This window comes from Pieris brassicae, chromosome Z (genome assembly GCF_905147105.1).
Source record: "Pieris brassicae chromosome Z, ilPieBrab1.1, whole genome shotgun sequence".
In the NCBI taxonomy this organism is placed as follows: domain Eukaryota; kingdom Metazoa; phylum Arthropoda; class Insecta; order Lepidoptera; family Pieridae; genus Pieris; species Pieris brassicae.
This window is the reverse complement of record NC_059680.1, coordinates 4,584,277-4,612,155: the sequence shown is the minus strand read 5'-3', so window position 1 is coordinate 4,612,155 and position 27,879 is coordinate 4,584,277. Positions and strand designations below refer to the sequence as shown.

At 31.7% G+C, this 27,879-nt stretch overlaps 2 protein-coding genes across 5 annotated transcripts; one reads left to right on the top strand and one right to left on the bottom strand.

Annotated features, from left to right (window-relative positions):
* The first annotated feature begins 215 nt into the window (after positions 1 to 215).
* LOC123718688 lies at positions 216 to 6,560 on the top strand. 4 transcript variants are annotated; one of them, XR_006755052.1, is made up of 4 exons: positions 216 to 420; positions 1,041 to 1,167; positions 1,399 to 1,492; positions 3,436 to 3,559. XR_006755052.1 is itself a non-coding variant. In XM_045675400.1 (4 exons), the coding sequence occupies exons 3-4, from the start codon at positions 1,481 to 1,483 to the stop codon at positions 6,539 to 6,541; spliced, it is 603 nt and encodes a 200-aa protein (XP_045531356.1). In that variant the 5' UTR covers positions 224 to 420; positions 1,041 to 1,167; positions 1,407 to 1,480; the 3' UTR covers positions 6,542 to 6,560. The 4 variants fall into 4 exon arrangements, 3 of the variants coding, with proteins under 3 accessions (XP_045531356.1, XP_045531355.1, XP_045531354.1); XM_045675400.1 differs by lacking the exon at positions 3,436 to 3,559 and adding an exon at positions 5,951 to 6,560 and having other exon boundaries at positions 224 to 420; positions 1,407 to 1,492; XM_045675399.1 differs by lacking the exon at positions 3,436 to 3,559 and adding an exon at positions 5,951 to 6,560 and having other exon boundaries at positions 224 to 420.
* Positions 6,550 to 25,934, bottom strand: LOC123718687 (protein grindelwald). Its single transcript, XM_045675397.1, has 5 exons — positions 25,814 to 25,934; positions 18,633 to 18,841; positions 14,896 to 14,961; positions 13,132 to 13,265; positions 6,550 to 13,038 (listed from the first exon to the last, which is right to left on the bottom strand). Exons 2-5 carry the CDS (start codon positions 18,832 to 18,834, stop codon positions 12,733 to 12,735), a joined length of 708 nt encoding a protein of 235 aa, XP_045531353.1. The 5' UTR covers positions 18,835 to 18,841; positions 25,814 to 25,934; the 3' UTR covers positions 6,550 to 12,732.
* Positions 25,935 to 27,879: the final 1,945 nt, after the last annotated feature.

Sequence of the window (27,879 nt, the reverse complement as noted above, 5' to 3'; positions counted from 1 at the left end):
ACTACTCGAAACAATAGAAAGCCAGGCATCGAAACTAGGAAGCCAAGACAATAATATGACTATGACTATAAAATAGAATGAGTCGAATTAATGTACTACATGTACCGATATTGTATAGAAAGGATTGAAAGTCTACGCATTTAGACCTGTGGTAGGACTATAATTATTAGGGCTAATTTTATTTGTATGGTTAAGACAGGAAGTAAGTGAACAATAGCCACGAATTGGATAAAAATGCAAATTTTAAAAGCACATAAAACGTAAGTTATATTTATATTGTTCGTGTGTTATTCAAAATATTACCTCAAACGCAATCGTTTTGATATAACAATTTTCGTAGCAAAATGAATTTTATTTTACGATGCACTGTGTTATTTTGTATTATCGGGGAAAGTATAATCACAGCGAAAGATTCTAAAGGTAAATATTGATTAACAAATATAGGTTAAAATTTCATGTTAATAGATCGTATTAAGTTCAAAATCTAAAGAGAAAATATACAGTTGCGTTTAAACATAGCTTCTTCATCCACGATTGCAGTGTCGAAATATTTGGCTGCAATTTGATTGTGTACTTAAAATTAAAATTGGTATTAATTATTGTTTGTCAGTGCTAGAAAATAATATACTTATGTAACGACTAGATAGAAGTGTATAAAGTGTTTTTGGTCGTAGCGAAATATAATTTGTGCGAAATAATGAGAATTTTATTTGTAATACTAATTTATTATGATGGTCGCAAAATATTTTCAGTACTTCGTGTTCTTTATAATGTTGCCAAGCTGTTTTCTACATGTTTCCTTTGAGACAAGTAATATCATACCCTAAGAAATATTAATAAAGGCGATATATTTAACAGACATATGTGTAAATTATTATTTTATAGTAGGTACATACAAATATATAAATACACATAAACATGATAACACTATTTCTATTAAATAATAAAATGATCAAAAATGATTTTCAGGTTTAATATCAAAAGTACAGATAATGTTTTTAAATGTAGATAAGAATAAATTGTATTTTTTTTTATTTCAGAAGATTGCACTAGTCGGCCGCCAATGATTCTTGTTCCTGTATTCATCAAATTATACAGATATCCACAATTGTTGAATAGAACAAACAAACGGATATCCAAGCGAAACCAAATTTAAATTACTTTTGGGTAATATTATATTATAAAGATTTAAGGGAATTGCTAATTAAAATTATTTTGAAAATAAAGTGCTTCAGTGAGATTACTTTCCTGTTAACTGTTAATTACGCGTTATAATTTTTAGTTGGTATACGGTCTCAAAAAAAGTGTTTAGACTCAGTACGTGTGCTATTTCGTGTTAGAGGTAGAATTGAAATACAATTAAAGTCACTATCCTAATATATGACACTTATCTTTAAGTATTTCAGTTAGTAGTTGCAAATCCACTTGTCATTGATTTTCATCCGGACTGATCCTGTATAATCAAAGACTATATTAAAAGATGATCAAGAAGGTAAGTGTGCGAAGGTTTTAAGTGAAACTAAATATAAGTAAATTATTTTTTTAAAAGCGGATTGTGTTAAAAAGTTTATTATTACATAATTATTTTAAGAAAGCATTTTCTATTACTATATATGTGTGGTAAATACATGTCCCCAGTTGTGCACCAATAGATTTTCTTTCTATGTGCGTATTTTAAATTAGCTCGAACGGTGAAGGTGTCGTGAGGAAACCGGGCTTGCCTTAGACCCAAACAGTCGACGGCGTGCGTCAAGTTCAGAAGGCTGATCACCTACTTGCCTATTCGATTAACAAATGATCATGAAACAGATCTGAGGCCCAACCCAAAGGTTGTAGCGACATTGATTTTTTTAAATCAAAAATTTACTAAACTAAAAGAAACAAAACTCCATTTAATTATTTTTGAAAATGGATTGTGAACCCGGGATCAGGTAAATTAAAATCTGAGCATCGCATTCTATCTATATGTAAGAGTGAAGTATATAACAAACTATAATTTAATGAAATATAAACTTATTAAAAATATAGAAATATACTTTAGGACGGCCATAGAGTAAAAAATTCCACCAATACAGCTACTGATAAAACGGTGGAAATGTTTAGAGCTGGCCAGTTAGAAACATTGTTGAAAACTTTTTTGAATTTCAATTTTAGAACTCTTTGGTAACCTAATGTAGTATATTGCATTCAGTTGTCATTTGTTTTTGTGAATTGGCGGCAAATCTAAAACTCTTGTTACACGTGAAAATGAACCTAACGCGAGAAAATTTCGGTCAATGATTTATTATGACTTTCGATGTGAGCTTACTCAACAACAAAGCAATAGGATGAGATTAGCAATTCTTAATGAAGCCCCATCTCCTGCCACTATTTACAATTGGTTTAACGAGTTTAAGCGTGGACGATCCGCGTGAGGGACGTCGTTTAATAGCGACTACTGAAGATAATATCAGTGCTGTGCGACGTATGATAGAAGAATATAAAATAGTAACCTATCAGCAGATACAGGCAAGCCTAGGCCTTAGTATGAGTCAAGTTCAAAAAATATTACACGAACATTTAGGCGGTAAGAAGATAGATTCCCCATAAAAACCAACTACCAGAAACACCTTCGCATGGACTGGTGTCGCCAAATGTTAGATAAGTTCAACGGCGGTGACTGAAATGCTGTATTTGATATCGTCACAGGTGATGAAAGCTGGATATATTGCTAGGAACCCGAAACCAAGAGACAATCAGCTCAGTGGGTGTTTCCTTTTGAGGATCAGCCAACTAAGGCAAAGGAAGGAAAAAGAAGAAGAAGTCAAGTAAAAAACATGATTGCCTCATTCTTTGGTCAGAAAGGTCATTTCGAGACAGTTGCGCTTAAAGATGGAAGGACAGTTACTGCAGACTGGTATGTCAATCGCTGTTTGCCTGTTGTTTCGGAAAAAAATCGACAGCATCGCCCTCGAAGCAGGATTCAGTAACCCAGAAGATGCGGTGAAAGCGTACGAAAATACCATAAAAGAGACCCCCCAAAGGAATAATGGGCCCACTGCTTTTCCCAGTGGTTCCATCGAATGCGACGATGTGTAGAGAGGAACGGAGATTACTTTGAAAAACAATAAAAGTATTGGCAACTTTCTACATTAAGCCGATTTTCATTTTCTAAACATTTTCAGTGTTACCTAGGTACACAATGACTAAACGTTCATAGGTTGGTTCATAAGTTACAACTTGCACGCTTACGCTTTGTGTTACTTTAGCGAAAGGTATTTTAAATCTAATTTAATATTGTTGAAAAAAATATAAATATTGCCCGTCTATCTTGTCACTTTATTCTATAATCTTTATCGTGTAACGGTTCTTCTTCTATTCCTCGAATTTCATAAATGCTTAAATTTAATGTAATAATTCTCTATAACTGTAGACCTAATACATCTTATATTTCAGTATGTTCGTTAAAATTATCACGTTGCTGTGGCTTTTAAAAATGAAAGGCGCTTCAATAGCTGGCGTGACATACATGGATGATTTTGATTTCGAACAGAGGTACAGAAACTTGCACGAGTGCGACCCATTTTATTGGCATCCGTTGCATTTGCCAGAAGAATGTGCGGATATGTTCGCAAAATTGATACGCTCGAGAATAAAGACACCCTACCGTATCGTCACCGAAAAGGAACCTTTTATAGAATCCGGGCGATTTCACAATTCCCATTATGATTATAATACATTACCAGTCGTTGACGATTCTCTACCAGACGATTATGGTGTGGTATATCCTATGGAAACTGTGCAACTTTATAAAAGACCGCGAAATCCAATGGATAAATTATTGGATATGCTGAAGCGGGATGTACATAATATACCTAGTGCCGCTAGAATAGCATATATACCCTACTTTGGTGGTGTTGCATTGTACAAGCAGCCTGTCTCCTGGAAGACCGAGGCTATGATTAAGCAGCTATCGCAAGCGTATGCGAAAGCAGCCTCTAACAAATAGTATAATCGTACATTAACTATATTATAATAAAATTTGATGACATTTACGAGTATACATTAAATAGCGTTTATTTAATATTTCTTATTAATAAGGATATACTGGTGTAATTTTTATTACATTTCGCTTTTTGGATATTCCATGAAACTCAAAACAAATTAATTTTAACGATAAAAATATTGACATAAAATTAGTTGTACTAATCTGACTGTGCCATATTACGAAACGAAAAATACATTACCGCAGAATTTTTGTACTATTTAGTTTTTTAATGTTGATGATAATGTTTTGTTTTTTAATAAATAACGTCATTATGTTTTGTCTGCGGTGGGTTTGCGCAAAATTTCTACCCTTTGACTCATATTGTATATGTCGGAGCATAGGCTCTGTCAGCTGCCATTTCCATTTTATGTCATAGCTCATAAATAAACAATGTCTAATAAGTTTAAAGTCGTTAATACTTGTGGTTTATTCGATATTGGCATATTGGTTAATATAACTACAATAAAACAATTATTTGATAATAGTAATAGTGATTGTCAAATTATTATTATTTTAAGTAATATATTATGTAGAAGCAAGAAATGGCGTCACTGTCAGCTGCCATATTCCACTATAAATGAAAACAATAGGCCAAACTACTACTTCTAAGATTTCTATTTAACGGATTCTGAAATCTTAAAAGTGCAATGATATCAGAAGTGTCAAAACCATAACGACTGAATGATAGAATTTTTTTATTATCAACACTTAATTCATATTCTTTAATTATAAATTCCACAACTCGGACTTGATCGTTACGTATTTTTTTTATAGAGTAGGGGCTTACGGGCAGGAGGCTCATCTGATATTAAGGGATACCCGCCCCCTATGCACACCGTCGATGCCAGAAGGCTCGTGAGTGCGTTTTCGGCGTTTTATGACGCTACTGAAAAGAACATACCAGTTCTTTTCTTTAAGGGCCCTAAGCTGAATTGGTTTTTAAATACTTCAGTGGGCAGATGGTATAAACCCTACCCGGTGACACCATATCAACATATAATAATAAAAATAGTTCTAAACTAAGGTTTATTTATTAACGGTAATATTATTTATGTAGTTAATCGAAGTCTTATCTCGGAGTCGAATCATGTGCAAAACGAAAACAATACAGAGAGTCGTGCACGTTCCTACTTTAAAATAAATGTTTAAGCAGCTTCATTTCCATGGTTATCCATCAAAATACAAATAAAGCCAAAAAAATGCGTATTTTCTCCTCCTATTGTTCGCTGAAAACAATGACCAACCTTATTGTACATACAAAAAAGTCCTACCATTGTTAAGAAGGACACAGTGAGAAATTTCAGTTAAAAATTACAGCCTCGATCAAACTTCGTCCAGAGCAACATGTTCATTATATTCAAGGTGGTTTTAATTAAATTTTTGATATAGCAATGTATGTACTTGAGTACTGACGTTTCAGACCGTTAATTTAATAATATTAATTGAAAGATTTAAAAAATACGCGTTATTCATTTAAACCGATATTGAAATGAGCAACTATCTTCTTTTAATCATTTAACAACGTGCTTACAAAATATTATCTCTACGAAACAAAGATTTAAACTAAATTGGATCAATGTTGAACATCCCATAATATCTGCTAGTGGACGTTGCATCTTGTGATCGATTTTGCAATCAAATTTACTTAAACTGAATAATATTTTGATTTAATGAAGCTGTTAATCATTGATTAGAAAAATATAATTAAAAAAGTGTTACGTTTTTGCTGGGCTTGCATGTAGTAAATTCTACTGTTACATTCAGCGCCCTTTAATTAAATACTTGGGAGATTGTAAATGTTAGTATTTCAAAAAAAATTGCAGTCATAAAACTATAAATGACCCCTAAATTCATGTAAACCTGAGGCAATAATAAGTTGGCTATCTAAAAATAAAGTTGTATAATCATTTTATTACATTACAGATAATAATCATATCATTTCTAAACTATCCCACTGAAGGATCCATCGATGGAAAAAGCTACCTGGATTCCTTAGCCATGAAGTCTTTTAAAGAAAAACCTGGTGAAGACGCCTGCAATCCTCTTTATTGGTATCCGAGAAACATTCCAGAGTATTGTCAATACCGCGCCCCCAATAAACCCGATATAAAACTTCCTATACATGTACCTCTGCCCGTACCTTTGCCTCTTGTACCTGCCTTGCCAGCTCCGTTGCCCATTCCCCCTTTGCCTTACGGCGTACCTATAGTACCGAGTAATCCAATGATACCCATTGTTCCAAATTTGTACTACCCACCGATTCCAAGCCATTCCGTTCCATTCTATCAGCAGCCTCAAGCTGCAATGGTACCTGGTATTTCTGGAATAGTTTCAAGAGATGGAGGTATAAACATACTACCATTTTCCGACGCGTATGCTGACATGTTGGAAAAACACAAAAACAAAATGATAAGGCGAAAATTAGAAAGATTACTTGACAAATATGATGAATATCCAAACCGTGGAACTTACAGACGATTGAAAAGATACAGGCAAGAATTATATTATGATTAAAAAACTACGTTTTGTGTAATGTTACGTTTAATTTCATAAACAGTTACAAAATATTCGTGGGGCAAGAATGTACATGATGGTTTTCGACTTTTGTTTTTACATTCTCGCCCCCGAGGCCTATAAATACAAGATTATGAAGTTAAGTATAAATGTAATGAGTGATGACTAATAATGACAGATAAATCGGTTTTCTATGAAAACCTGCTAAAACTCAACATATCAACTAGTATATAAGCAATTAAAAACAAAATGTAATTAAACTTATATCTAAAGTTACGATTCTTATCTCTCTAGATTTTTTATTAAACACCTACTCTTAAACTAATGGACGGATTTCCTGAGGGCTCCATAAATATACATCTTATTCAAACTAGTTTTTAATCTACTCTAAATAAAGTACATACTACGTTCGAAGTAATTCGGTGACATAAAATACAAACCATTTAAAAAATTAAACAAATATGTGTATTTGTGTAAACATTTAGCAAGTACATTTAAATAATCCTAAAAGTATTTCAATCATGAAAATAAACAGAATGAATGACACAAATTATCAAATGTTATTCAATTCGAAATTAAAATAAGCCTCTTATTTATATAAACCCTCTGACCAATAGACGCTTCTTCATTTGAAGATTAAACAGTATTTAAATATTTAATCATTAATAAACCGAATTGAATGAAATATGTCAAATTTTAAATAACCTATTGAGTGATGAAATGGCGGATGTTCATAATCAATGAAACATTATGATTTAATTTCGAAATTGACGTAAATATTACTGATTTAATTTATTTTTTATAAAAAGTATATAGTAAGTTATGTTATTGTTGAATTGAGTATTAATTTTTTTAATATGTATTGAAAAAAAATTATTGGTTAGGGGGTTTCGATACGGTCGAATTATTGACTCTGAACCACATACACATACTTCTAACATGATACACTGCACTATTTTAACTATAACATTTACTGTTCTCATGAGAAACAATGTACATTTCAGTTAACAGTGTCAATGTATTGGTAATTTTTTTAGTTTTTATGAATGATGGTGTTATAAAATCTAAATAATTTAAAATTATACCCTTAAGTATTAAGTACCATATTGCCATGGAGTGTATACTACAACCTATAATACCCTTATTAATAAGATACTGATATTAAATAATCATTATATTCCTACCCAACTCCCGATGATATTACATTTTTTAAATAAATTCATGTGTGTGAGTGAGTAACAACAAAAACAATAGAAAATATAAGTAGACCTACACTTAAATTTATTAACACATATCATAAAAGTCTAAAATGTATAAAACTTTTCTCTCCTTTCATGTTGAATATCGTTAATACTTTATAAAGATATTTTATTTACTCATTATTTTGTTCATAATAAAAGTGTTGGAGACAAAAGCTTTGACCTTACTGAACTTATTTATAATGAAAGATAAGTTCATAACCAATATAATAGATTTGTATGGAATATATTTACTAGATATGTATCAAATAGGTGTTTGAGTCGTGCATTTTAATATAATTAGAATACAATTTCTACATATAAAACACACATCGTAAATATTTCGCTAGAAAACTGCTATCAAATTTAGTCTATATAATGTCTACTAAGTTTTTAAACACGGTGTACTTTAACGAAGATCCTATAATATGTTACAATGATTAATGTTAGACTGCATTTTCTACAGTAAGTACTCAAATTAAAATTATGTTTTATCAGTGAACAAGTGTGAAATGTGGGTACCGCTTATGGTAACTGCGTAGCTTACGTACAATTTGCATAACGCACTCGATAAAAAACATATTGTATGTCAAATGGATAAAGTCTATAAACACATAAAGTGCCTCATTTCCTATAAATTTAATTACTTGATTGCATTTGCAATGACGCGTTATATTTTTGTGTATAAAAGTAATTTACTCCGCAATGCTCGCCACGACGAAGCCATCCAATCGGCGACTGAACCAAATTTAATTTAAAACCACAACATTAAAATCGAATATACTGAGGGCAATCGATACGTTTAATTACATAAATGTTGTTTTAATTTACGAGCTTACTCGATTGTATAAAGATCGTTACAAACACACATAATGTAGTGAGAAACTTATGGTTATACTTCCGAATAAATTATAACAATGATTACTTATTTAAAATTCGGTCTTTGAGAATGGATATTGATATCATATGAATTGGATATTTTTTATTGAAAGTAAATACGAACAAGCTAGAATTTGATTATAGGAACCTTAATATTAAGAGAATTGATCAAATCCATAAGATTCAGAAACAAGACAGTGGGAACTCCGGGATGTCAAAATCCAATCCGTTTTTGACACACGGGAGTCACACTTAGCACAAAGTCTCGTTTCTGAATATCGTCCTAAATCATTTTTATTTTTAATTGCATTGTTTAGTATAACTCTTATATAAACCATTCTAAAGAAACCTAATGGTCCGCGTCAGATTTATACAGCGGAAAAATATTATAAAATTTACAAATGTAAAGTTTTGTTAATTGAAGGCGCAACCGTAGAAACGTAGCCTGCAGCGGTTAAAGCTTACTTGGTTGTAAATGTATGAAAAGGTCAGAGATAATTGAAATAATGTTTTTATAATACCCTTTTTACTACCGTGTCTACTCAGGGTTCCAACTAATTTGAGCTTTATGCTTTAGACGAGTGATATTACAAAGAACTTAGAGAAGCTTTTTTCCAGATACAGAATACGTAGTTAATAGTTACAACAATGATTTTGACACAATATTAATAGTTGACGTAAAATAAGACTGCGTCTTATATTTGTATTAGTTGTGTTTGTAATTCCAAGTTTATTTTTGAGCTCTACCGCGATATCAAGTCTAATTGGGAGAACTTCATCGAAAATCGATACTAAGGCTCATTTTTGAAGTCAGTACCTGATGGAAATCGTTTTTTTTTTTATTTTGTCACTTATTAAAAAATATTGCTCTTTGTGACAAAATTGTATATTGATTATCAAAATGTCTAAATGATTAACATAGTTAAGACTGTGTTGTCATTTATTTTTTTAAATCTAATTGTGATTATTGTAGTGTTTGGGTAATTATTTGTATATATTTTTGAGCGATTTTATATCTCTCGTGCCTAGTTCATAAACGTCAAAAAAGAATTTCTACCTACCTACTTCAAAGTAGACTTATCCTTAAGAAACTTACAAAGCTTATAAAATGTAATTGAACTTACACTATTGGAATGTTTAGTATGGACGGTTTGTTTTAAAACCATTACATATATTAATTAAAACTTATTCTATTTTAATGTTTAACTAAAACATATTTAACAGAAACATATTTATGTGCTTGATGACATGGCGTTATAAAATATCTCCAGTTGAATCAGAATAAATTTTCGAACAAAAATTTAAACCGACAAATCCTCTGTACTTAAAAATATGATGGTGAGACAGACCATATATCAAGCAAATAAAAGAATTCGGGCCGAATCGACGTTACAATTATATGAAAATCATATAGCATTTTAATTATCTTAACCGAAACTTTGTCTATCACTTTATTATTGAAATAAAACAAAAAACTTGTTCAATGAAATTTGTCAGAACTAATTTAAAATTCATTCGTGTGCAACGACTTCAACAAATTTCTGTTTAAAAAAATATTCCGTTAATTATAGAAATTTATAATAACTATGTATCTTATAATATTTTGATTATATCATAACATACAACGTACGTAATACAATATTATTCTCATTCACGCACATTAAACAAGACATCACTATATACAAAACAAGGCTAATGTCAGGAGACCACTTTAAATACTATTCTCATGTGTGAAAATCGTTTGTCTCCGTAACTTAGACCCAGGGTAAAAGTCCAGACTTAGCGCGTTGACTCCTTGACATACGGATATCATAGGTGGTAGTAAGTCTCGTCTCTTACCCTAATATAACAAGACATTCATACAACAACGAAACAATACAAATCAATTGCAATGTTTTATTTACTGAATATATCAATCGGATTTATTGCCGAAAATGTAAATAAAATTTAATTCATAATGGTATTTGAAAGGAATACGTGAAAACTAACAAACATTTTTCTAGTGTTTCCGTTGATGGATTTTGTTTACTATTGATTTAGTATTTATTTTTGTGTTTATTTTGCTTGTAGTAATAAAAATAACATAAATTCTGATACAACATATTTACAAAGCTTCAGATGATATATATGATGATGATGATAAGCACAAATAAGACATATACAACATAAGACAACACATCTCCCAAATAAAAATCTACCTTTTCCTTCTACATTATATTTGTATCAAATTCAACATTACAGCATATCAAATTATGTGACTAAAGAAGATGATGAATATTGCCTCTATGGATACGTTTTAACAACAAAATTTCTTTGCATATGTTACATACAATCAACTTAGGTAGTTGCATACATCTCATTATTATGAAGCTAGCTATATGTTAAACTATTGATGCAATACAGAAATACAATAAAAATAAATAAACAGGTTAATAATAATTTTCAAAGATCTATTGAAAGTGTAAAAAATACTGTAAGCAATACGAGGCTATCGTCTCCGTAACATACATGTCACGGGTTTTATTCCATCTTTCCATATAACGAGATAGATTATCTTATATTACAACTTTACAGTAATATATGACATATAAAATATACTTATAACTAAAAAGATTAAAAACGTAAACCATAGAGCACTCAATTACAGCTGCCTAATGTATGGAATATTTTTGACGCCATTGAAGTACATATACTTCATATACTTATTACAAATTAAAACGATATGCGTAATGTAGTTCTAATAGTGGTGACGTGAAAATACCAAATACCTCCCCATTTATCACGAGTTTATATTTGTCTGTTGAAATAGATTACATTAGGTTATTAGTTAAATAAACAGATCGTTTCATTTAATTAATTCCCTGGCAATTTTCCGAAATCCAAAACACCCGTCATAAACGCATAAGTAACATAATTATTGCTGTTAGAATACACGTTATTATAAATTCTGCATATTACAAGTATTAAAATAGTTATTTGATTTTAGTTTTAATTATCTTGATTTTAATTTGATTCACACAGGAAATTATTATCCTATAGATGTTATATGTCATTTGTGTTGATTCACCGCGCAAATATTTAAATACTACATAATTTGAATTAACTTTGATCTCAAGACTCTTACCCATATGAGCAAGAAGATGCTTGGTAGAAATGTCAATATAAAAATGATAAAAAAAACTTAATTTATATTAAATAAATTGTATAAGGTTTGACAAAATTCTCAGTTAAGCAGATTGGAACCTGTTATTCATAAATACTAAAGCATATTTTCACACTTACCAGTTCTTTATACCTGACAAATTGTGTTTACACTGTGGCAAAAGAGACAGGCATTTAAAAACTTATTTTCGTCTAAAATAGGCTCTACTTCACTGTATTCGAAAGATTTTTTTAAATGTACAACATGTAAAACCGACAAAGATTTCTTAAGTATATAGAACGGGCATTATAATTATCAAAATTTTACTTTTACATAAGATCTGTTATTTATTATATTATACCTTGCAATTTAAAAGCAAATTAGCCACATAGTGTTAACTTAAGTCACTAAATTGAAACGTGTTTAAGTTATATGTTCACGCGAATCACGATAACATTTATATCGAATTTATACCTTATCTCTCAGAAAAATACATTATTACGTCTGTAAGTGTATATCATTTTCAACTTTAAATACAAATACCTTTTAAATAATCAATATCAATTATAAGACGTCTTTAGTTTTATTCTATTATCAACGAGAGAATTCCAATAAAGCTACTGAAGCTCGAAAAACGCCATTAAAATCCTGATTTGATTAATTCTTGGTATCACTTAACTTTCGATGAAAAATTTCATCCACAATACTCCAGGTGAAAACAAAATGACTTATAAAATTTACTTAGATAAAGTAGCTTTCAAGACAAATGATTACTTAAGAGCTTTTTCAATTAAACTCATTATTCGAAAATAGAATAACATTTTCATTACCGAGATTCTAATTTTTTTTTAAATCTATTACACACAACCTAGATAATTCACTGACTCTCATTATAATCTGTCCAAAGATTCAGCAAAGCATACGGTTGGTTTTCAGAATTTGTGGCTCGCTGCTTGCTCGGGTGGGGTCACATTCATGCCCATATTATCGTACGAAAAGTCCAGGGTGGTGTCTTCAGCCGGGTGTCTATTGCTAACCGCTGTACTCATGGTCTTCGGAGTTGTAGCTCCCAGACTTTTATCGGTCTGAGTTCTAGCGTCCAGGTCTCTTACGTTCAAAGGTTGTCGTTTCGGCGGCTCGGGATTTCGTATTTCCAATTTCAAGTCTGGTTTCGGTTTCGGCATTTCTGCGTGTGGATTATGGTGTGTTAAATCAGTTGGATATTGCTTGACGCGATTCTGAAAATAAAAGTCGTACATTTTTAATGGCATATTTACACTCTAAGCTACTAAGATGAGTAAAATTAACATTATATACGTAGCTCATCTTACCTTAGAAGGCTGTAGTTTTTGCTTTATGTGTCTCCACGAGAGACGACCTCGGCAAATTATAATAAGAACCAGCAGCAGCATAGCCAACGTGACACAGCTTACAATTAAAGCAGTTTGCGCCTGACGTTGCATACCTAGGAAAATTAATTATTTTATTGCCTTATAAATTTAAGGTCATTTTAATATTATCCTTAAGAGGCAAACCAGCTAAAGTATTTTGCCATTAAAAACCTGGCGCCGTCTATGGATTGGAAGTAGAAGTTCTATGTTATGGGTCGTCTAATCACGGTAGACTTATTTAACTAAAACCCATTATTAGAGACAATTGATAGCTATAGGTTTCTTAGTAACAATAGCTTAAGAGAAAAATATGCACATTATAAAACATATATTTAAAATAACTTTTGCATATGCTAAGAAATTAAAAAGGTGTGTATTTAATTAATTACTCTAGGAATTTATAACAACAAAACAGGAGAACAGAACAGGTGTAGAACAGGAGGAATAACCAAAGATTCAGTTGTCATATTAGGTCACAGTCACATCTCAAAAAATGTCGGTATAAATAATGAGGTATATAAAAGGTACAGTCGTCGCAGCTAAACCAATCTATATAAGAAATTAAAATTCGCTGTTGGACAAAGCAAGAAATAAAAATAAATTAAATTCGCAACATTCGTAAATATAAATTTAACGCATCGCTACAGCTATAAAATTGCGTGGCTTAACATAATAACATAAAAATTGAAACCGGCTCATTGCCGGTAGACTATGTGATCAGTTAACAATGTCCCGAAATTCCCTTAATACACTTCTGAGTCACATGCTATATATGCTGTATAATTCCTCCACAAAAAAAATCCACACAATCGACCGTTGACAATCGTATATATATCTATCATTGTCATTTGATATTATTTTATGAATAGACTATATTTAATTTGAAGAACATAACATTTTAAGCGCTTTAATTAGAACCTTTATTCACGTATCAGCAGTAATTATCACTAACACATGACGGAGACCATCAAATGTCACCATTAATTAAAATCTTCCGAACATATAACACGAAAATTATAATCAAATTGCTGCAAAATTTAGCAAACAAAACGATATTAATTTACAAGCACTGTTGATAATTAGAATGTCCATCATAAATTTTAATGACTAATGGAAATAATGGAAGTATAAATATAGTAAAGATTTTTTTAAATAATTTCACGGCATGGTCTGTTCTTAAACGCGACAGATTTTGACAGATAAATTTGAAAGGAAAATTAAAAAAATATGTAGTTATCTAAATATGTATGGATACACATTAGTAAATAAGCTCAGTATTGTTATTCGTAGGTCTTATTTGTAGATCAAGGCCTAGATGGAACCGAAAGATATATTTTTTGATTTAAATATATTATTAGAATTATTAGACATTATACACACAATTACAATTTTGTAAAACATTATAAAAAGCATAGCGCTACAACCTTTTTAGGTCTGGGCCTCAGATTTCTGTATCTGTTTTATAATTATTTGTTAATCTAATAGGCAAGTAGGTAGCCTGCTGTGCCTGACGCACGCCGTCGAATTTTGGGTCTAAGGCAAGCCGATCTCACGATGTTTCCCTTCACTATTCCAGCTAATGTCAAATGCGCACATAGAAAGAAAGTCCATTGGTGCACAGCCGGGGATCGAACCTACGACCTCAGGGATGAAAGTCGCAGAGAACCAAAGACTGCAAAGATTATAATATCTTAAAACACATACCGTTCATGTCAGAAGGTGGAGATGCCGTGTCACTCCGTCGCATGTACCGCATATCCAGGAGGTATCCTTAAAAATTAAGTGAATTTGTATTAATTTTTTATTCATTAACTAATAATGTATACTCTAGTGTATTATTAGGTAATACAACATCATTTATTAAATTGTGCTTTGCAAAATGCAGCTTACTACAAAGCAGTAAAGTCTACTGTAAATTAAGTTTAGTTATTACTATTTTATCTTATCTAAATTGTTTGTCTCAGGTTGCATGCACCGGTATTTGGAGAGTAAACTGCCTCTTACGCCCTGGTATTACATTTCCGGGTTGGTCGATAAAATCAAAACTTCTTTAGTTTTCTTCTTAAATTTGTACGGAAATGTCACGAAGATGTGCAGCGTTTTTGTCGAAGAAAAGGGAGAAAGCGATTAAAACCGTTTGAGAGAGAGTGAGAAAGGGCGAACGTAGAAAAATACACGCTATTGGTTGATGTATTCGTTTAGTAGTTACATATTAGAACTTTAGATGGCAATTGGCGATGGTCTTTTGCAGTAAACGCAGATTTTTTATTTATTTATATTATCATTATTAAGTATGCAGTGTGTAAACAGTGTGAATGTAGATATACCTACAAATACATGGAGTGATCATATACATGATCATCTATTGGGGCTTTTACCTTAGTAATAATTAATTTACATTTCACTTTTGACATATTAACTTTGAACGCACACACTTCTTTTTTGTATCTTCCTCGCCATAAAAACCTTTCCAGAGGAATACGGATGAATTCAAGGAATGAATAATTAAAAACTACTTGAATTGGTCCAGGATATCTTGTCCAGTATATTTTGCGATACATATTTATTGCACCTTAATAGTCAAGGTGCGCATTTAACACATGCACACATTGCCTATTAGTAAAAAAATAATGAAATAAACACAGAAATCTTAGGCCCACACCAAGAGATGTAGCGCCACTTGTATTACAACCAGCTTCAAGGTACACTTGAATAGCTGCCTTTAAACTTCAAGTAAGCGTCTCTCAACAATAAATTACTATAAAGTTACCACTTTCAGGTACGATTTCCATTAATAGCCGACAGCTTTTACAGAAATTACATAACAGACGGTATGACAAATAGAGTCGGTAAAGAAGACTTACAAGAAATATTCCACCTGTAATTTTTACGAAGCAACAACGTGCGAGGTATAATATAGGCTCTCTCCCTTTCAAAGTTTTATTTCTAAGAAAAATAACGGAAAAATAAATTGTGAGGCTTCCTATTATTTTACATTAACGTCCACAATCGTTCGCACTCGTTACATGACGTTGTTCCAAATAATTGTGACAGTAATAATTGGCACGGCTCAATAGATATTCAGATGAATCACAATGGGTATAACGTAACGAAATTCGCATGTGTGACTTCACCTTATTAACAGGTGTTAATTGCGTATAGAATGAAAAAATATTATTGATCGATTAATTAAAAGTTTATATGTCGCAGAAAAGTAGTTAAATCAGAGAGTTAATTGAATCTCTAGACAGCTAATTAAATGTCGATATTTAATCAAGTCGCTAGCATTTTGATTTAAATAAAGCAACGTCTAAAACGTTTAACTATCTGCCTGACCAAAGTCAGCGTGTTGATTAACAATGTAAAACTCCGCCTTGATTATTTCATTTATTATTGTTATTTCGGTGTGATCGTGAAGAACTGAGAGCTTGGAAATTCCGTGTTTTGCTTTATTGTAAATGGTTAGGTTACGTTAGTCTTGTTGCCTAGGAACGTTTAGGGAACTCGTTAAACGTTTCGTTCACTCACTTGTCTGACGGATCTTTAGCGACTTGATTGAATATCGATTTTTAATTAACTCTCAAGAGATTCAATTAACTCTCTGATTTAACTACTTTACTGCGACATATACATTACATGTTGGCATAAGTATATTGTTTCTTAAGGAGCTTACGTAAATATCCAGCTCTAACCTAGGGTGATATTATCCCAGCTACAGATATCTTAGTAGAATTAATAAATTAATAATAGTGTTGATATATGAAGTCAATAAACTACTTATAAAAATATTATACTTTTACGCTATTATGTTTAAACTATCGAGTTCAAACATATAGCGTAATGGAATGTAGCAATATTTTCTACGTATACAGTTTCATTGTGCCGAACCCACACAACAAAAGAACTGCTTATATGTATAATGTGCATGTGCGAGTAAAAACCTGCCCCCAGCAGACCATGACGGCCACAGGTACTCTGAACCCTTACCAATGAGCCGTTTCTGTTGGTACGCTTACCTTGCTGTTCTACAACGTTACACAGTTAAAGATAGCAAAATTGCCACTGATTAATCTTGGTTTCTACACTCTTACTTTAACCACTTATCCTATTTCATTAAATAATCTAATTAAAGTAAGTAAATCATAGATTTAAATATGTCTTTTAAATTTAGAATTTTAAATTTATATTCTTATATAAATTTTTCAAAAAGCTATGTAAAATTCCAAGCTTCCAAAACTCATTTTAAACGAATTCCCCGTCAATTTATAATAAATATTTCTGATACTTAAAATCCTTTGAAAATCGAAAAATAATCCCGTTAAAATCTTGTTGACGTCTTAACCTTTAAATGTATGTATTTTTATTAATATGAACGACTTTTTTTAGGTTAAAGAATTGAACAAATATGAACAAAGTTTCAATAAATGTTTATTTTTGTTATAAATATAGAATTTAATATCGTACGTTAAAATTGGAATCCAACGAGAAAATAACTTGAAGTATTTGACCTGAAATGCATTCCTACTTGAGAACGAAAGAGATGTGTATATTATTAGAATGAGACAAATTCAACGTAGGCGGCATGCGAGCCTTGTGGTCACAGAACCTGTTACTGATTAAATAGAAAAGATAAATACAACCTTAATATATTAAGACTTAAGTTCATTATCGCGTGTCTATCGCATTCATTTATTAATATTAATGTAGATAAATATTAGTCATCCTTTTACCTCCCAGCTTAAATATCCGGTCCTTTCGTGAAAAGTCGTTAGGTCTTGTTCGCATAACGTAATTAACATGCGAACTACACTAGAAACATACAAATATATTCTGACGTGAAATATTTAGGTTCTATTGCGAAATTTTTATTAAAAACAAGGTTTTTTATTAAAAATATATTGTTAACCGTTTTTTCGAGTTGATAGAGTAAACTGTATATATCTATTTTGTCGTTTCTTATCTTCTTATCTTGAATGAGTCCTAATTTAGCTGCCAATTACTACTACAAACACATATTCCAACTGTTGTCAAAAAAAACTTCACATAGCTCCTCTTTCTATGAACAGATCTCAATTATAATGCTGGTAATGCTCAGCTGTAACATCTATATCTATATTTTATGTTTTGTTGAATGCTCTATAAACATCCTTATGTAAACCATATAGAAATGTTTCAAAACTTTATTTAGATTCCGTTAAAATATAAAATTTTAAAGTTTAAATTTAAACTTTGTATATCTCTTTTAAAAATATCTGTGACATAGTGATAAATCATCTATAAAGAAACCATAGAGAACAGCTAAACAATAAATTAATCAACTTATTTATTTTACATTATTTTACAAACTTCTAAACTTGCGATTTTTATAAAGCTTGCTACGCTTGCAATGTGAAACAAACAATTTGTTAACATTTAAAATTAAATAATATATATAGCCATACCTTGACATTCCTTGATGCAAAGCCCAGAGTCGAAGTTGTGGTGCGTTTTGTTGCAAACAATGGCGCATGGTGCACATCTATTGGTTTCCGGTGAACAATATTCGTCTAACTGACAAGTGAGCTGTCCGCAACGGATGCCATCAAGCGTGAGTTGCGCTGACGCCGCACCAGCCATCGCGAGCATGCAAGCCAATTGTGCCATTTTAACACTGAAAACCAATGCTCTATTAGTCAGTGTAGTTGCGTAGTCTCCCTAGTATAGCCACTTGGAATATGACAGTAGATATTTTAATGTTTAACTTTTGTCCCATTCTTAGATGTTTGACATAGTCATGATTGCACATGCAAGCTTTGTGTCTTCTAGTATTATATTTTCTTTTAATTGCCGGTATGTGTTTTATTAGAGTCTGGACAGAGAGGTATAGGACGACAAAAGAAAAGATCGACAAAATTAAAGTTGTCTGTCGATCTAGCTGGGAAAAATTGGATGAATGTTGCTGTTGTAGACAAAGAGAAATTGAAAAATATGCATGAGGCTTTTACCCTAAGAGGGGACATACAAAAACTATACCACTAAAAGAGAAGTAAAAATCTACTTTAAAAAATTTAGAACTTATACTAACACAACTAATACTCGTATTAAGAGATATTATCTAACCAATTGTTGTATGGGTTGATTAATAAAGCTTTAATAATAATAATAATTTTATGTTTAACAGTCCCAACAAATAATCAATGTTACACGAAAAACGGACTGCAATATTGTTCACCGAAATTTCTTAATATATATATTAATAATATAGGTAACATAATTAAAATTCATTAAAATTAAATTAAATGATTTTAAATTTACATAGATGAAAATAATTGACAAGAAATTCTCCGACAAGTTTTATGATTTACAAGATCCTGCAACCATTACACCATGGTGCTCATGCCATATATATTGCAGTGACATATTTTGCCTTAAAAAACATACAAGTCTAGGATATACAGAACATTAATAATCGAAGTATATTTTCTATACACGAAGGTAGTTATAGCTCTGTTAGTCCACTCAATATTGAATGAAACTCCGTATTTCCCTTGGGTGAAGCTGATGTTTCACATCTTTGTTTTAATCATTGCAAAGGCGTATGAGTTCACAAGAGTACACCTCCACACACATAATTACTATTTTAATGTTTGTTTGATTTTCTATTTCTAAAAGTTCTTTATATATACGTAGTAGCAAGTGTGATATCCTAGAGGCTAAAACGCGCGATTCCTAGCTCTGAGGCCAGGTGCAAGCCTGGTTAAGTAATCAGCCAAGTCTTACGAAAATCGGTGTCAGATTTATATACCTATCTATAATAAGAAAAATATAGAAAAAAAAGAGCAGTCTGTGACCGCAAATAGGATTGTAACTGGTCATAAGTACATATAGTGTTTTAGAACGAGTGAATACTTTTAGTGTTAAGAAACAAAATTTTAAATGTGCGTCGACATACTCAAACATTTATGTTAGAATAGTACCATACATAATTTTATATCAAAACATTTTTTTTATAAAACATTTTTGATATAAAACTGAACTGAAAATATGTAACTGAATGTCAAATGATCTGTATTACTGTAATTTATAAATGAAGTATTGAATGCATTGAGCTAATTTATCGTAGAAAAAGTGTTAAAACCATAGCTTTACGTAGTCTATAGTAAAGCTAGGTACCACGTCTAGGTTGGAAATAAAACCCTCAACGATCGTGACTACTCATGTTTTTACGGGCTTGAACATTTTCTTGGGTTTCACTCTGCAACACTGTTTTATTCCAGGAATTAGTATACTTTGAATTTTATAGTATCAACATTTATCGATGTAATTTATACGTAATTTTTCACAAGACAGTGTCCATGTGAGATAGTTTGGTTTTGGAGTTTAATGGACATCGGTGTAACTACGTTTAGCGTAAATACTGTTTTATATGTAATTTACAGGCCATGTGTAACTTAGTTTAATAAGCCGAACTAACTAAAACTTTGGGTATTTAAAAATATATCAACAAAATCAATTTTAAAAAATCCCTAGCCCAAATAGTCTAACTAATTGACTTAACATATATTTAAAGCCGTATTTCAATACTTCACGGACCTGTCAGCATGTTTGACTAAGCGCCATGTCACTACACAGTATGAGTCATGCTTGAAGTAACATGCAGAGATCACAGGTAGTCGCAGGGAATGGCGAGGTACTTTTTTTCAAAATAGAGGCGACAGGTTCATATTTGTCTTACAACAAAGGGGTTCCTGGTCCCGAAACTTTCTCACTGTACCTTTTTTGACGACACACCCAACATTTGAAAATAGAATACGCTTTTTCAAATGACGTAATTGTAATAAAGTAATAAATTGCCATTCATAAAAAAATTATAATAGAAACTTTAGAGCAAATGTTTTTGTCTCGTGATGACTCATGTTTGACTAACAGCAAAAGTAGCATTTTGAGATTTCACGCACGAACACTAGCGTAGTGATAATAAATAAGAAATAATTCTTTAAGACCTAAGAATATGAAAAATATATACATGCATAGGTTGATTGGAAATTTGTTTAAATATTAATATTATTCTTTGGAGGTTAAATTAACTCAAGGTTACTTACCAAGTACAAAATTCCTGATAAACCGCTATTTATGATGGCACTTAACAAACGTATTCAAGCGACACAATATTTTTCACGGAGGAAACATTAATTCGAACGAAATAATATTCTTAATCATAATTGAAAGCTGGAGCATAGTGCTAGGATCTTTTGTAGGTTCAACTGGTTGCCTAGCGACGGATTCAACTAAACTATAAAATCGTAATAAAACCGCTTATCGGATTTATTCAAATGTATTCCTCTCTCTCTCTGTTTTTTAAGATTCATTATTAAACCTTAATATAATCTTAATGCTAATAATAGAAGACTATTATTAGCATTAAGTAATTTTATAACATATTAATTTAGTAAATATAAATAGGTCCATATTCTAATTGAAGGTATTTCACTGCCCTATGCGTCCTTTGTACGAAGGGGATAGAGCGTGTTCCCATTACGGGCTTAGTCAAGCGGTTCTTTAAAAAAATCTATTTAGATATATAGGCAACACAATGTAGATGTAGAACGTCATTAAAAAAATCAGAAAAAATTAATATATTATACCTATTACGTATATGTTAGTGTGGAGGAGGAACTGGCAGAAAGTAGTACAAGTCAAGGAACGTTAAATTTTCTCGTTTCGGAGGGTAAGACACATTTTGGCGCGCAATTACAAATTCGATAAAACTAAACGTACAACACTGATCTTAAAGGCACGAATGACACGCATTTTTCTCAAATACGTGTTACTATAATCATCACCTTGAATAAAGGCGTTACTACACATGCATGATGCAATACCTAGATTAGGATGGCCAAAAATATTACAATTAAGGTAAGTTTAATGTACCAAGCAGGTGTAACGTTCAAAGTGTTGTTATAAGAGAAATTGGGTCTTTGTTGCCACTTATCATAGACTCTGTATATTGTTATCTAAATTTTTAGATAAGATTATGGGAGTTACTACTAACGTCTCAAAGGTTTTAATTTCTTACAGATTTAAGAGACATACTGTGAACGTTGACATAGAAATACACTTTTCTTGGAAAAAATAATGAAATTATACTAAGTAATATAGAAGTTTGTCGTCTCTTTCGCCGCTTATGTTTTTAATGTTGAAGGCTCATATCAACGATAATAATTGTTTCAGAGTATGAGGTTCGGAAAGCTGATCATTCTGTGAAGTGAAACGACCAATAAAACATAAAATGAAATGTTTGAATATCTGCCACATGGGGCAGTTTTAAGACTTACAAAAGTTACTTTTACAATGTGAAATGAGATTTGAGGATGACAGCCTAACAAGAGGCTAATATAATATTGTGAATGGATCCAACATAGTTAATCGTAATAATACCGCTTATCTGATTTATTCGAATGTCTCTCACTTTTTTAAGATTCATTATTGAACCTAATCGTCTATTACCTTAAAGTAATTTTATATTATATTTATTTAGTAAATATACATAGGTTCATATTCTAATTGAAAGTTAGGAAGGTATTTCACAGCCCTATGCGTTATTTGTACGAAGGGGATTAAGCTTGTTCCCATAGCGTAGAGTTGTGGCTTAGTTGCGCAGTTCTGTAAAAAAATCTATTTATTCGTATAGGCAATATGTAAAAAATCAGATAAATTTAACAATGAGAAATGAGATTTAAGGATGACACACGAAGGAAAGCATAAAAACAGGCTAATATAATATTGTGAATGACAGTCACATATTTTGTTGTTTTCCTTTCATTAGTATGCAAGTGACGCAACGTTTGTCTAAGGCTACTTGACTTGATGCCTGTACCGTTTAATGTGTGTTCAAAATGGTGCAGTTTCAAACAGGTTTTGTACTGAACTCATTCCAGTCCGAATTATATTTACAATTGTTGTCATATAGTATATTTTATATCTATTATAGAAACATCTATTAAGGTTAATATATAGAGCATATATAGAGTAAGAGTATACTACAGTGTATGATGATCGTGAAAGCTAATATGAGTACAATGTACTTGGTAACTCAATTTAGGCGTATAGTCCGTAAAGTCTTAAAATTTTCGCCTTCGACGGATGCAATAGAATTACACCATTCTGTAGCGGATATTGTACCGTGTGAGGCAGTATTACGTTGTTTATGTTTATCGGAATTGTAAGATACCAACTTTCACGTTAACAATGGAATGGCCGGTTAATGTTTGTTTATAATTTTGTTTTGAATTGATAAGTTTTCGCTATTCGTTTATCAATACCCGATAAATAGAAGCAACAAATGAAGGAAACAAAAATGAATTTAATTTATGAATAAGGCTTCATCGAAACTAGAGTAAACTAGTAAAATAAACAATTATATTTCTCTGAATAGTTATTTTTAGGTCTATATCCTCTGCTCTTAAAAGGAAATTAATGTTTTCCTGATAAAACGCCCACGGATAATATTGAAATGAATAGATTTGTATATTCGTAATGATTAAACTAAAAACTACTGGACCGATTTCCTAAGTTACACGAGAAATTAATGTACTCATTAACAAAATATTTATAAATCTAAATATCTAGACAATCAGTGTTGCTGATAGCAGCAAATTAGCTATGTTGGGCTTAATTTATATATATATATTTTATCTCTTATTTCTGTTAACCAGAATTTAGTTCTTGAGGAGTGTTAAATATAAGTAAAATAAATCCGGCTTGAAGAAAGTTAGAGCAGTGTTGGCCGAGTGGCTTTATGCGACTCTCATCCCTGAGGTCGTAGGTTCGATCCCTGGCTATACACCAATGGATTTTCTTTCTATGTGCGCATTTAACATTAGCTCGAACAGTGAAGGAAAATATCGTGAGGAAACCGGGCTTGTCTTAGACCCAAAAAGCCAACGGCGTGCGTCAGGCATAGAAGAATGATCACCTACCATGAAACAGATACAGAATCTGAGGCCCAGAACTAAAAAGGTTGTAGCGCCATTGATTTATTTTTTATTTCAGTTAACAACTTTTTGTTTTATTTTTACAGCAAATTTTAGGAAGGTGCCTGTTAAAGTTGTTCCACGTTGTTTATTTAAAGTTTGTATCTGTTGTGTTTATTCCTATAACTTGTCGGTGTTATACCTAACGTAGCCATATATTGGAGAGTCAGTCAGGATTATAATACTATAGAAAGACTAGATATATCTATTTCTTGTACTATTGGATAGGCTGCATCCACACATGGTAGGAATAACTTTATTATTGCAGATGAATAGTTTCTATATTTGCTTTTTTCTGTCCTTTATAATAGATTCCTTGGAAACTATTGCTGTGCTAGTGAAACTATAGTTCCATATTTAATAGCATTCGTTTTTCCGTGAACCTTTTAAATATAGAAAATGCTTGATAAATTACAGTTCGCTTAAAATCACTCTGAATAATATTGCATACATTGTCCTAACACTCAACACATTACACTTAAGCAACCTGTTTACAGACAGTCCTTATCAGTGTCATTAAAACCCATCTGTCATTACGAATAACAGGTAGGTAGTTTGGTAATTACGACGCATGTGTTAATGTGCAATTATCATAGGTAATAGAAATTCTATGTTCAGTAGAAATTTATACAAAGTATTCTCACTATAATAAAATTTAACACGCGTGGATGTCGTTAGGATCTTGCGATATCTTCAACAATATTTATATTCGTTATATTTTAACAAAAAGACATACGACCGTAGTGAATAGTCTTAATTCTTCCGTAGGAATAACACGTTCCAAGGTGTTCCAAGGTGTCATTATACAACTAAGAAGACTTTTGGACTTAGGCGCTAGGTATTAATTCGAAGTTCGGTTTTTTATAGTAGGTGATTTTTTAATAATAAAACGCAAAGAAAATAAAAGCAACTATGTACAGCCCTAATTAGTTTTAAAAGTATATAAATGCTTATTTTTTTGTAACATTGCCCCTTGCTACATATATGTATATTTACATATAAAACACGCGCAGAAGGCGCATCTGATGTTAAGTGACATAGACACTCACATTACCAGAGAGCTCGCAAGTGCGTTGCTGGCCTTTTTTTCTGTTCTGGTATATCAAAACATCGTATAGTAAAAATACAAATATGAAGTTAGAAATTATAGCGGGAGAATTAATCCAATCCACAAACCACAATAATAGTGATTCTCACTATTTAAATAAATTTTAACGGATTGGAAAGACCACCTGTATTATATATGTTGTTATAACAAAACAATTAGGGAATTATCTTCACACTGAGCACTTTTGACTAAGCCTTGAAGGTATATAAGCCACGCTTCATTTAGTCATCGGAAAAATATGTTGGGAAAAACTGTTAGATTAATCACACTTCGCTAAGCAAATGATCACGTGATCCGATCTTATGATTATGAAACGTCCGTGAATATGGAAAATGAAAATCCGAAATTTGTACCTACCTGTATTGCGTTGCAAAAGGCTATATTTTTTTTTCTAGATAACGAGGTATTGTTTCACACGATAAGCACGAAGGTTTAACCACCGTATTATATTAACAATATAGAACTTATATAATATGGTTGTAATATGTAATATAATACTTACACTAGTTGGCTGTCATGTCGGCATCAAAACGAAACACACGCACTAAGGTCACTTTCTAAAAAATATACTTGAATATCGAAGCCTTTAACAGCCTCGATGAATACGTGCGGAGGTGGGAAACGGAATGCGACTCTTGCGCAGGTAACATTGCCGTCGTATTGGTTCTACGTTGGTGTGCGTGAATGTTGTTACATTGTTTACGGGGCTTTTAATGCGTATGTGTGGTCACATCACGTATTAAACAGAAAATTACTGCATTTTTATGTGATGATCAATACAAATAAGAAAACTAAAAGTTTATAATAATATCTTTTCCGTCATACTGGTATTAAATTATAAAAGTATTTAAATATCATCCAAGAAATGGATACTTTAGCGCCTGATTATATTAATACATTACTTAAACATTACCACAATTGTTTTAAGGAAAAGTTAAGGTGAAATTGGATGACTATTTAAGTACAAATATTATAAAATAGCAATTATAACAGAATTAAACCAGTCCAAGAGATCTCAAGGAGACGACATATACATTATAAAGTAGTTCACTATTTGCGTTTTAGTAACATGTGTGAAAGACCTTTCCCGAGATTCTCTTTCCATCAGATATTTTGAAACGTTCCAAAATTTAAGACTGTTATCGGCGACTCCAGAAGAAACAAATAATAATATATTCTTTAAATCCTATTAATCTCACAATATATATATGTTCCTATTTTTATTATTTTTAGGCGAAATTACAGCTACTAGATACGATTTTCTATTAAAGAAAAACGTTATAAATTTTTAAATACATCTCTTCTTGAAAATGCCTGACATTTATTAATGTATTTCTATTTCATTTTAGGATAGGTTACATTTACTATTGATAGGCCTGACAAAAATCGTGGAGTCATGAGATCAATCCGTCCATTCAGCTTCTCAGGTCTCACAATTGCAATAATGAATAAGAATAATTTTCCATCAGGCGTATCTTTTATGCTCCTAAGTAATTAGTGTGATAATTACAAAAATGTTACAATCGTAAAAAAACTAATTAAATATAATATAAATTCAAACTAAAGTACCAATAGATACAATATTACTTGTAATCTATTAAAATGGATCCAACGGCCCTCGTCACTGCAGTAACTTACATGCTCTATACTATATATTACTATATTTACACGTGGGTAACACTGAAAAAACTCTTGTTAAACGTGAAAATGAACCTAACGCAAAAATTTTCGGTCAATGATTTATTATGACTTTCGTTGTGGGATTACTCAACAACAAAGCTATGATAGGCTGCTATTAGCATTTTTTTAATGAAGCCCCATCTCGTGCCACTATTGACAATTGGTTTAACGGGTTTATGCGTGGACGTAGCAAGCTCAATTCGCGTGAGGGACGTCCTTTAACAGCGACTACTGAAGATAACATCAGTGCTGTGCGGCGCATGATAGAGGAAGATAAAAGAGTGACCTATCAGAAAATACGGGCAAGCCTAGGCATTGGTATGAGTCAAGTTCAAAAATATTACACGAACATATAGGCGTCAGGAAGCTTTGTACCAGATGGATTCCCCAATATATTAACCGACGACGAGAAACACCTTCGCATGGACTGGTGAATATTTGACTATGGCAGGTGTCGAGATAATGAGTCATCCGCCATACAGTCCTGACCTGGCGCAATGCGACTTTCATTTATTTCCAAGAACTAAAGATTTCAGGTTTCAACGAAAAATTCGAGGTATTCGCTTTACGAGCCCTGAAGATGCGGCGAAAGCGTACGAAAATTCCATAGAAGAGACCCCTAAGGAAAAATGGGCCCACTGCTTTCTCAGTGGTTCCATCGAATGCGACGATGTGTAGCGAGGAACGGAGATTACTTCGAAAAACAATAAAAGTATTGGCAACTTTCTACATTAAGCCGTTTTTCATTTTCTAAACATTTTCAGTGTTACCTAGGTATACTATTACTATGGAATCACTATTTATTATTAAAAAGTTGTTTATTTGTAAACATAAAAATATATATTGGAAAATATAATAAACCACAAGTTTATGTATATTTAAGTATTA

Excerpts from the sequence above, each read along its gene's own strand:
- LOC123718687 (XM_045675397.1), bottom strand. The coding sequence starts at position 18,834 with ATGGCACAATTGGCTTGCATGCTCGCGATGGCTGGTGCGGCGTCAGCG. Across the intron at positions 13,266-14,895 it reads TCCACCTTCTGACATGAACG|GTATGCAACGTCAGGCGCAA; the intron begins GTATGTGTTTTA and ends TAATTTTCCTAG. Across the intron at positions 13,039-13,131 it reads AAAAACTACAGCCTTCTAAG|AATCGCGTCAAGCAATATCC; the intron begins GTAAGATGAGCT and ends TTTTATTTTCAG.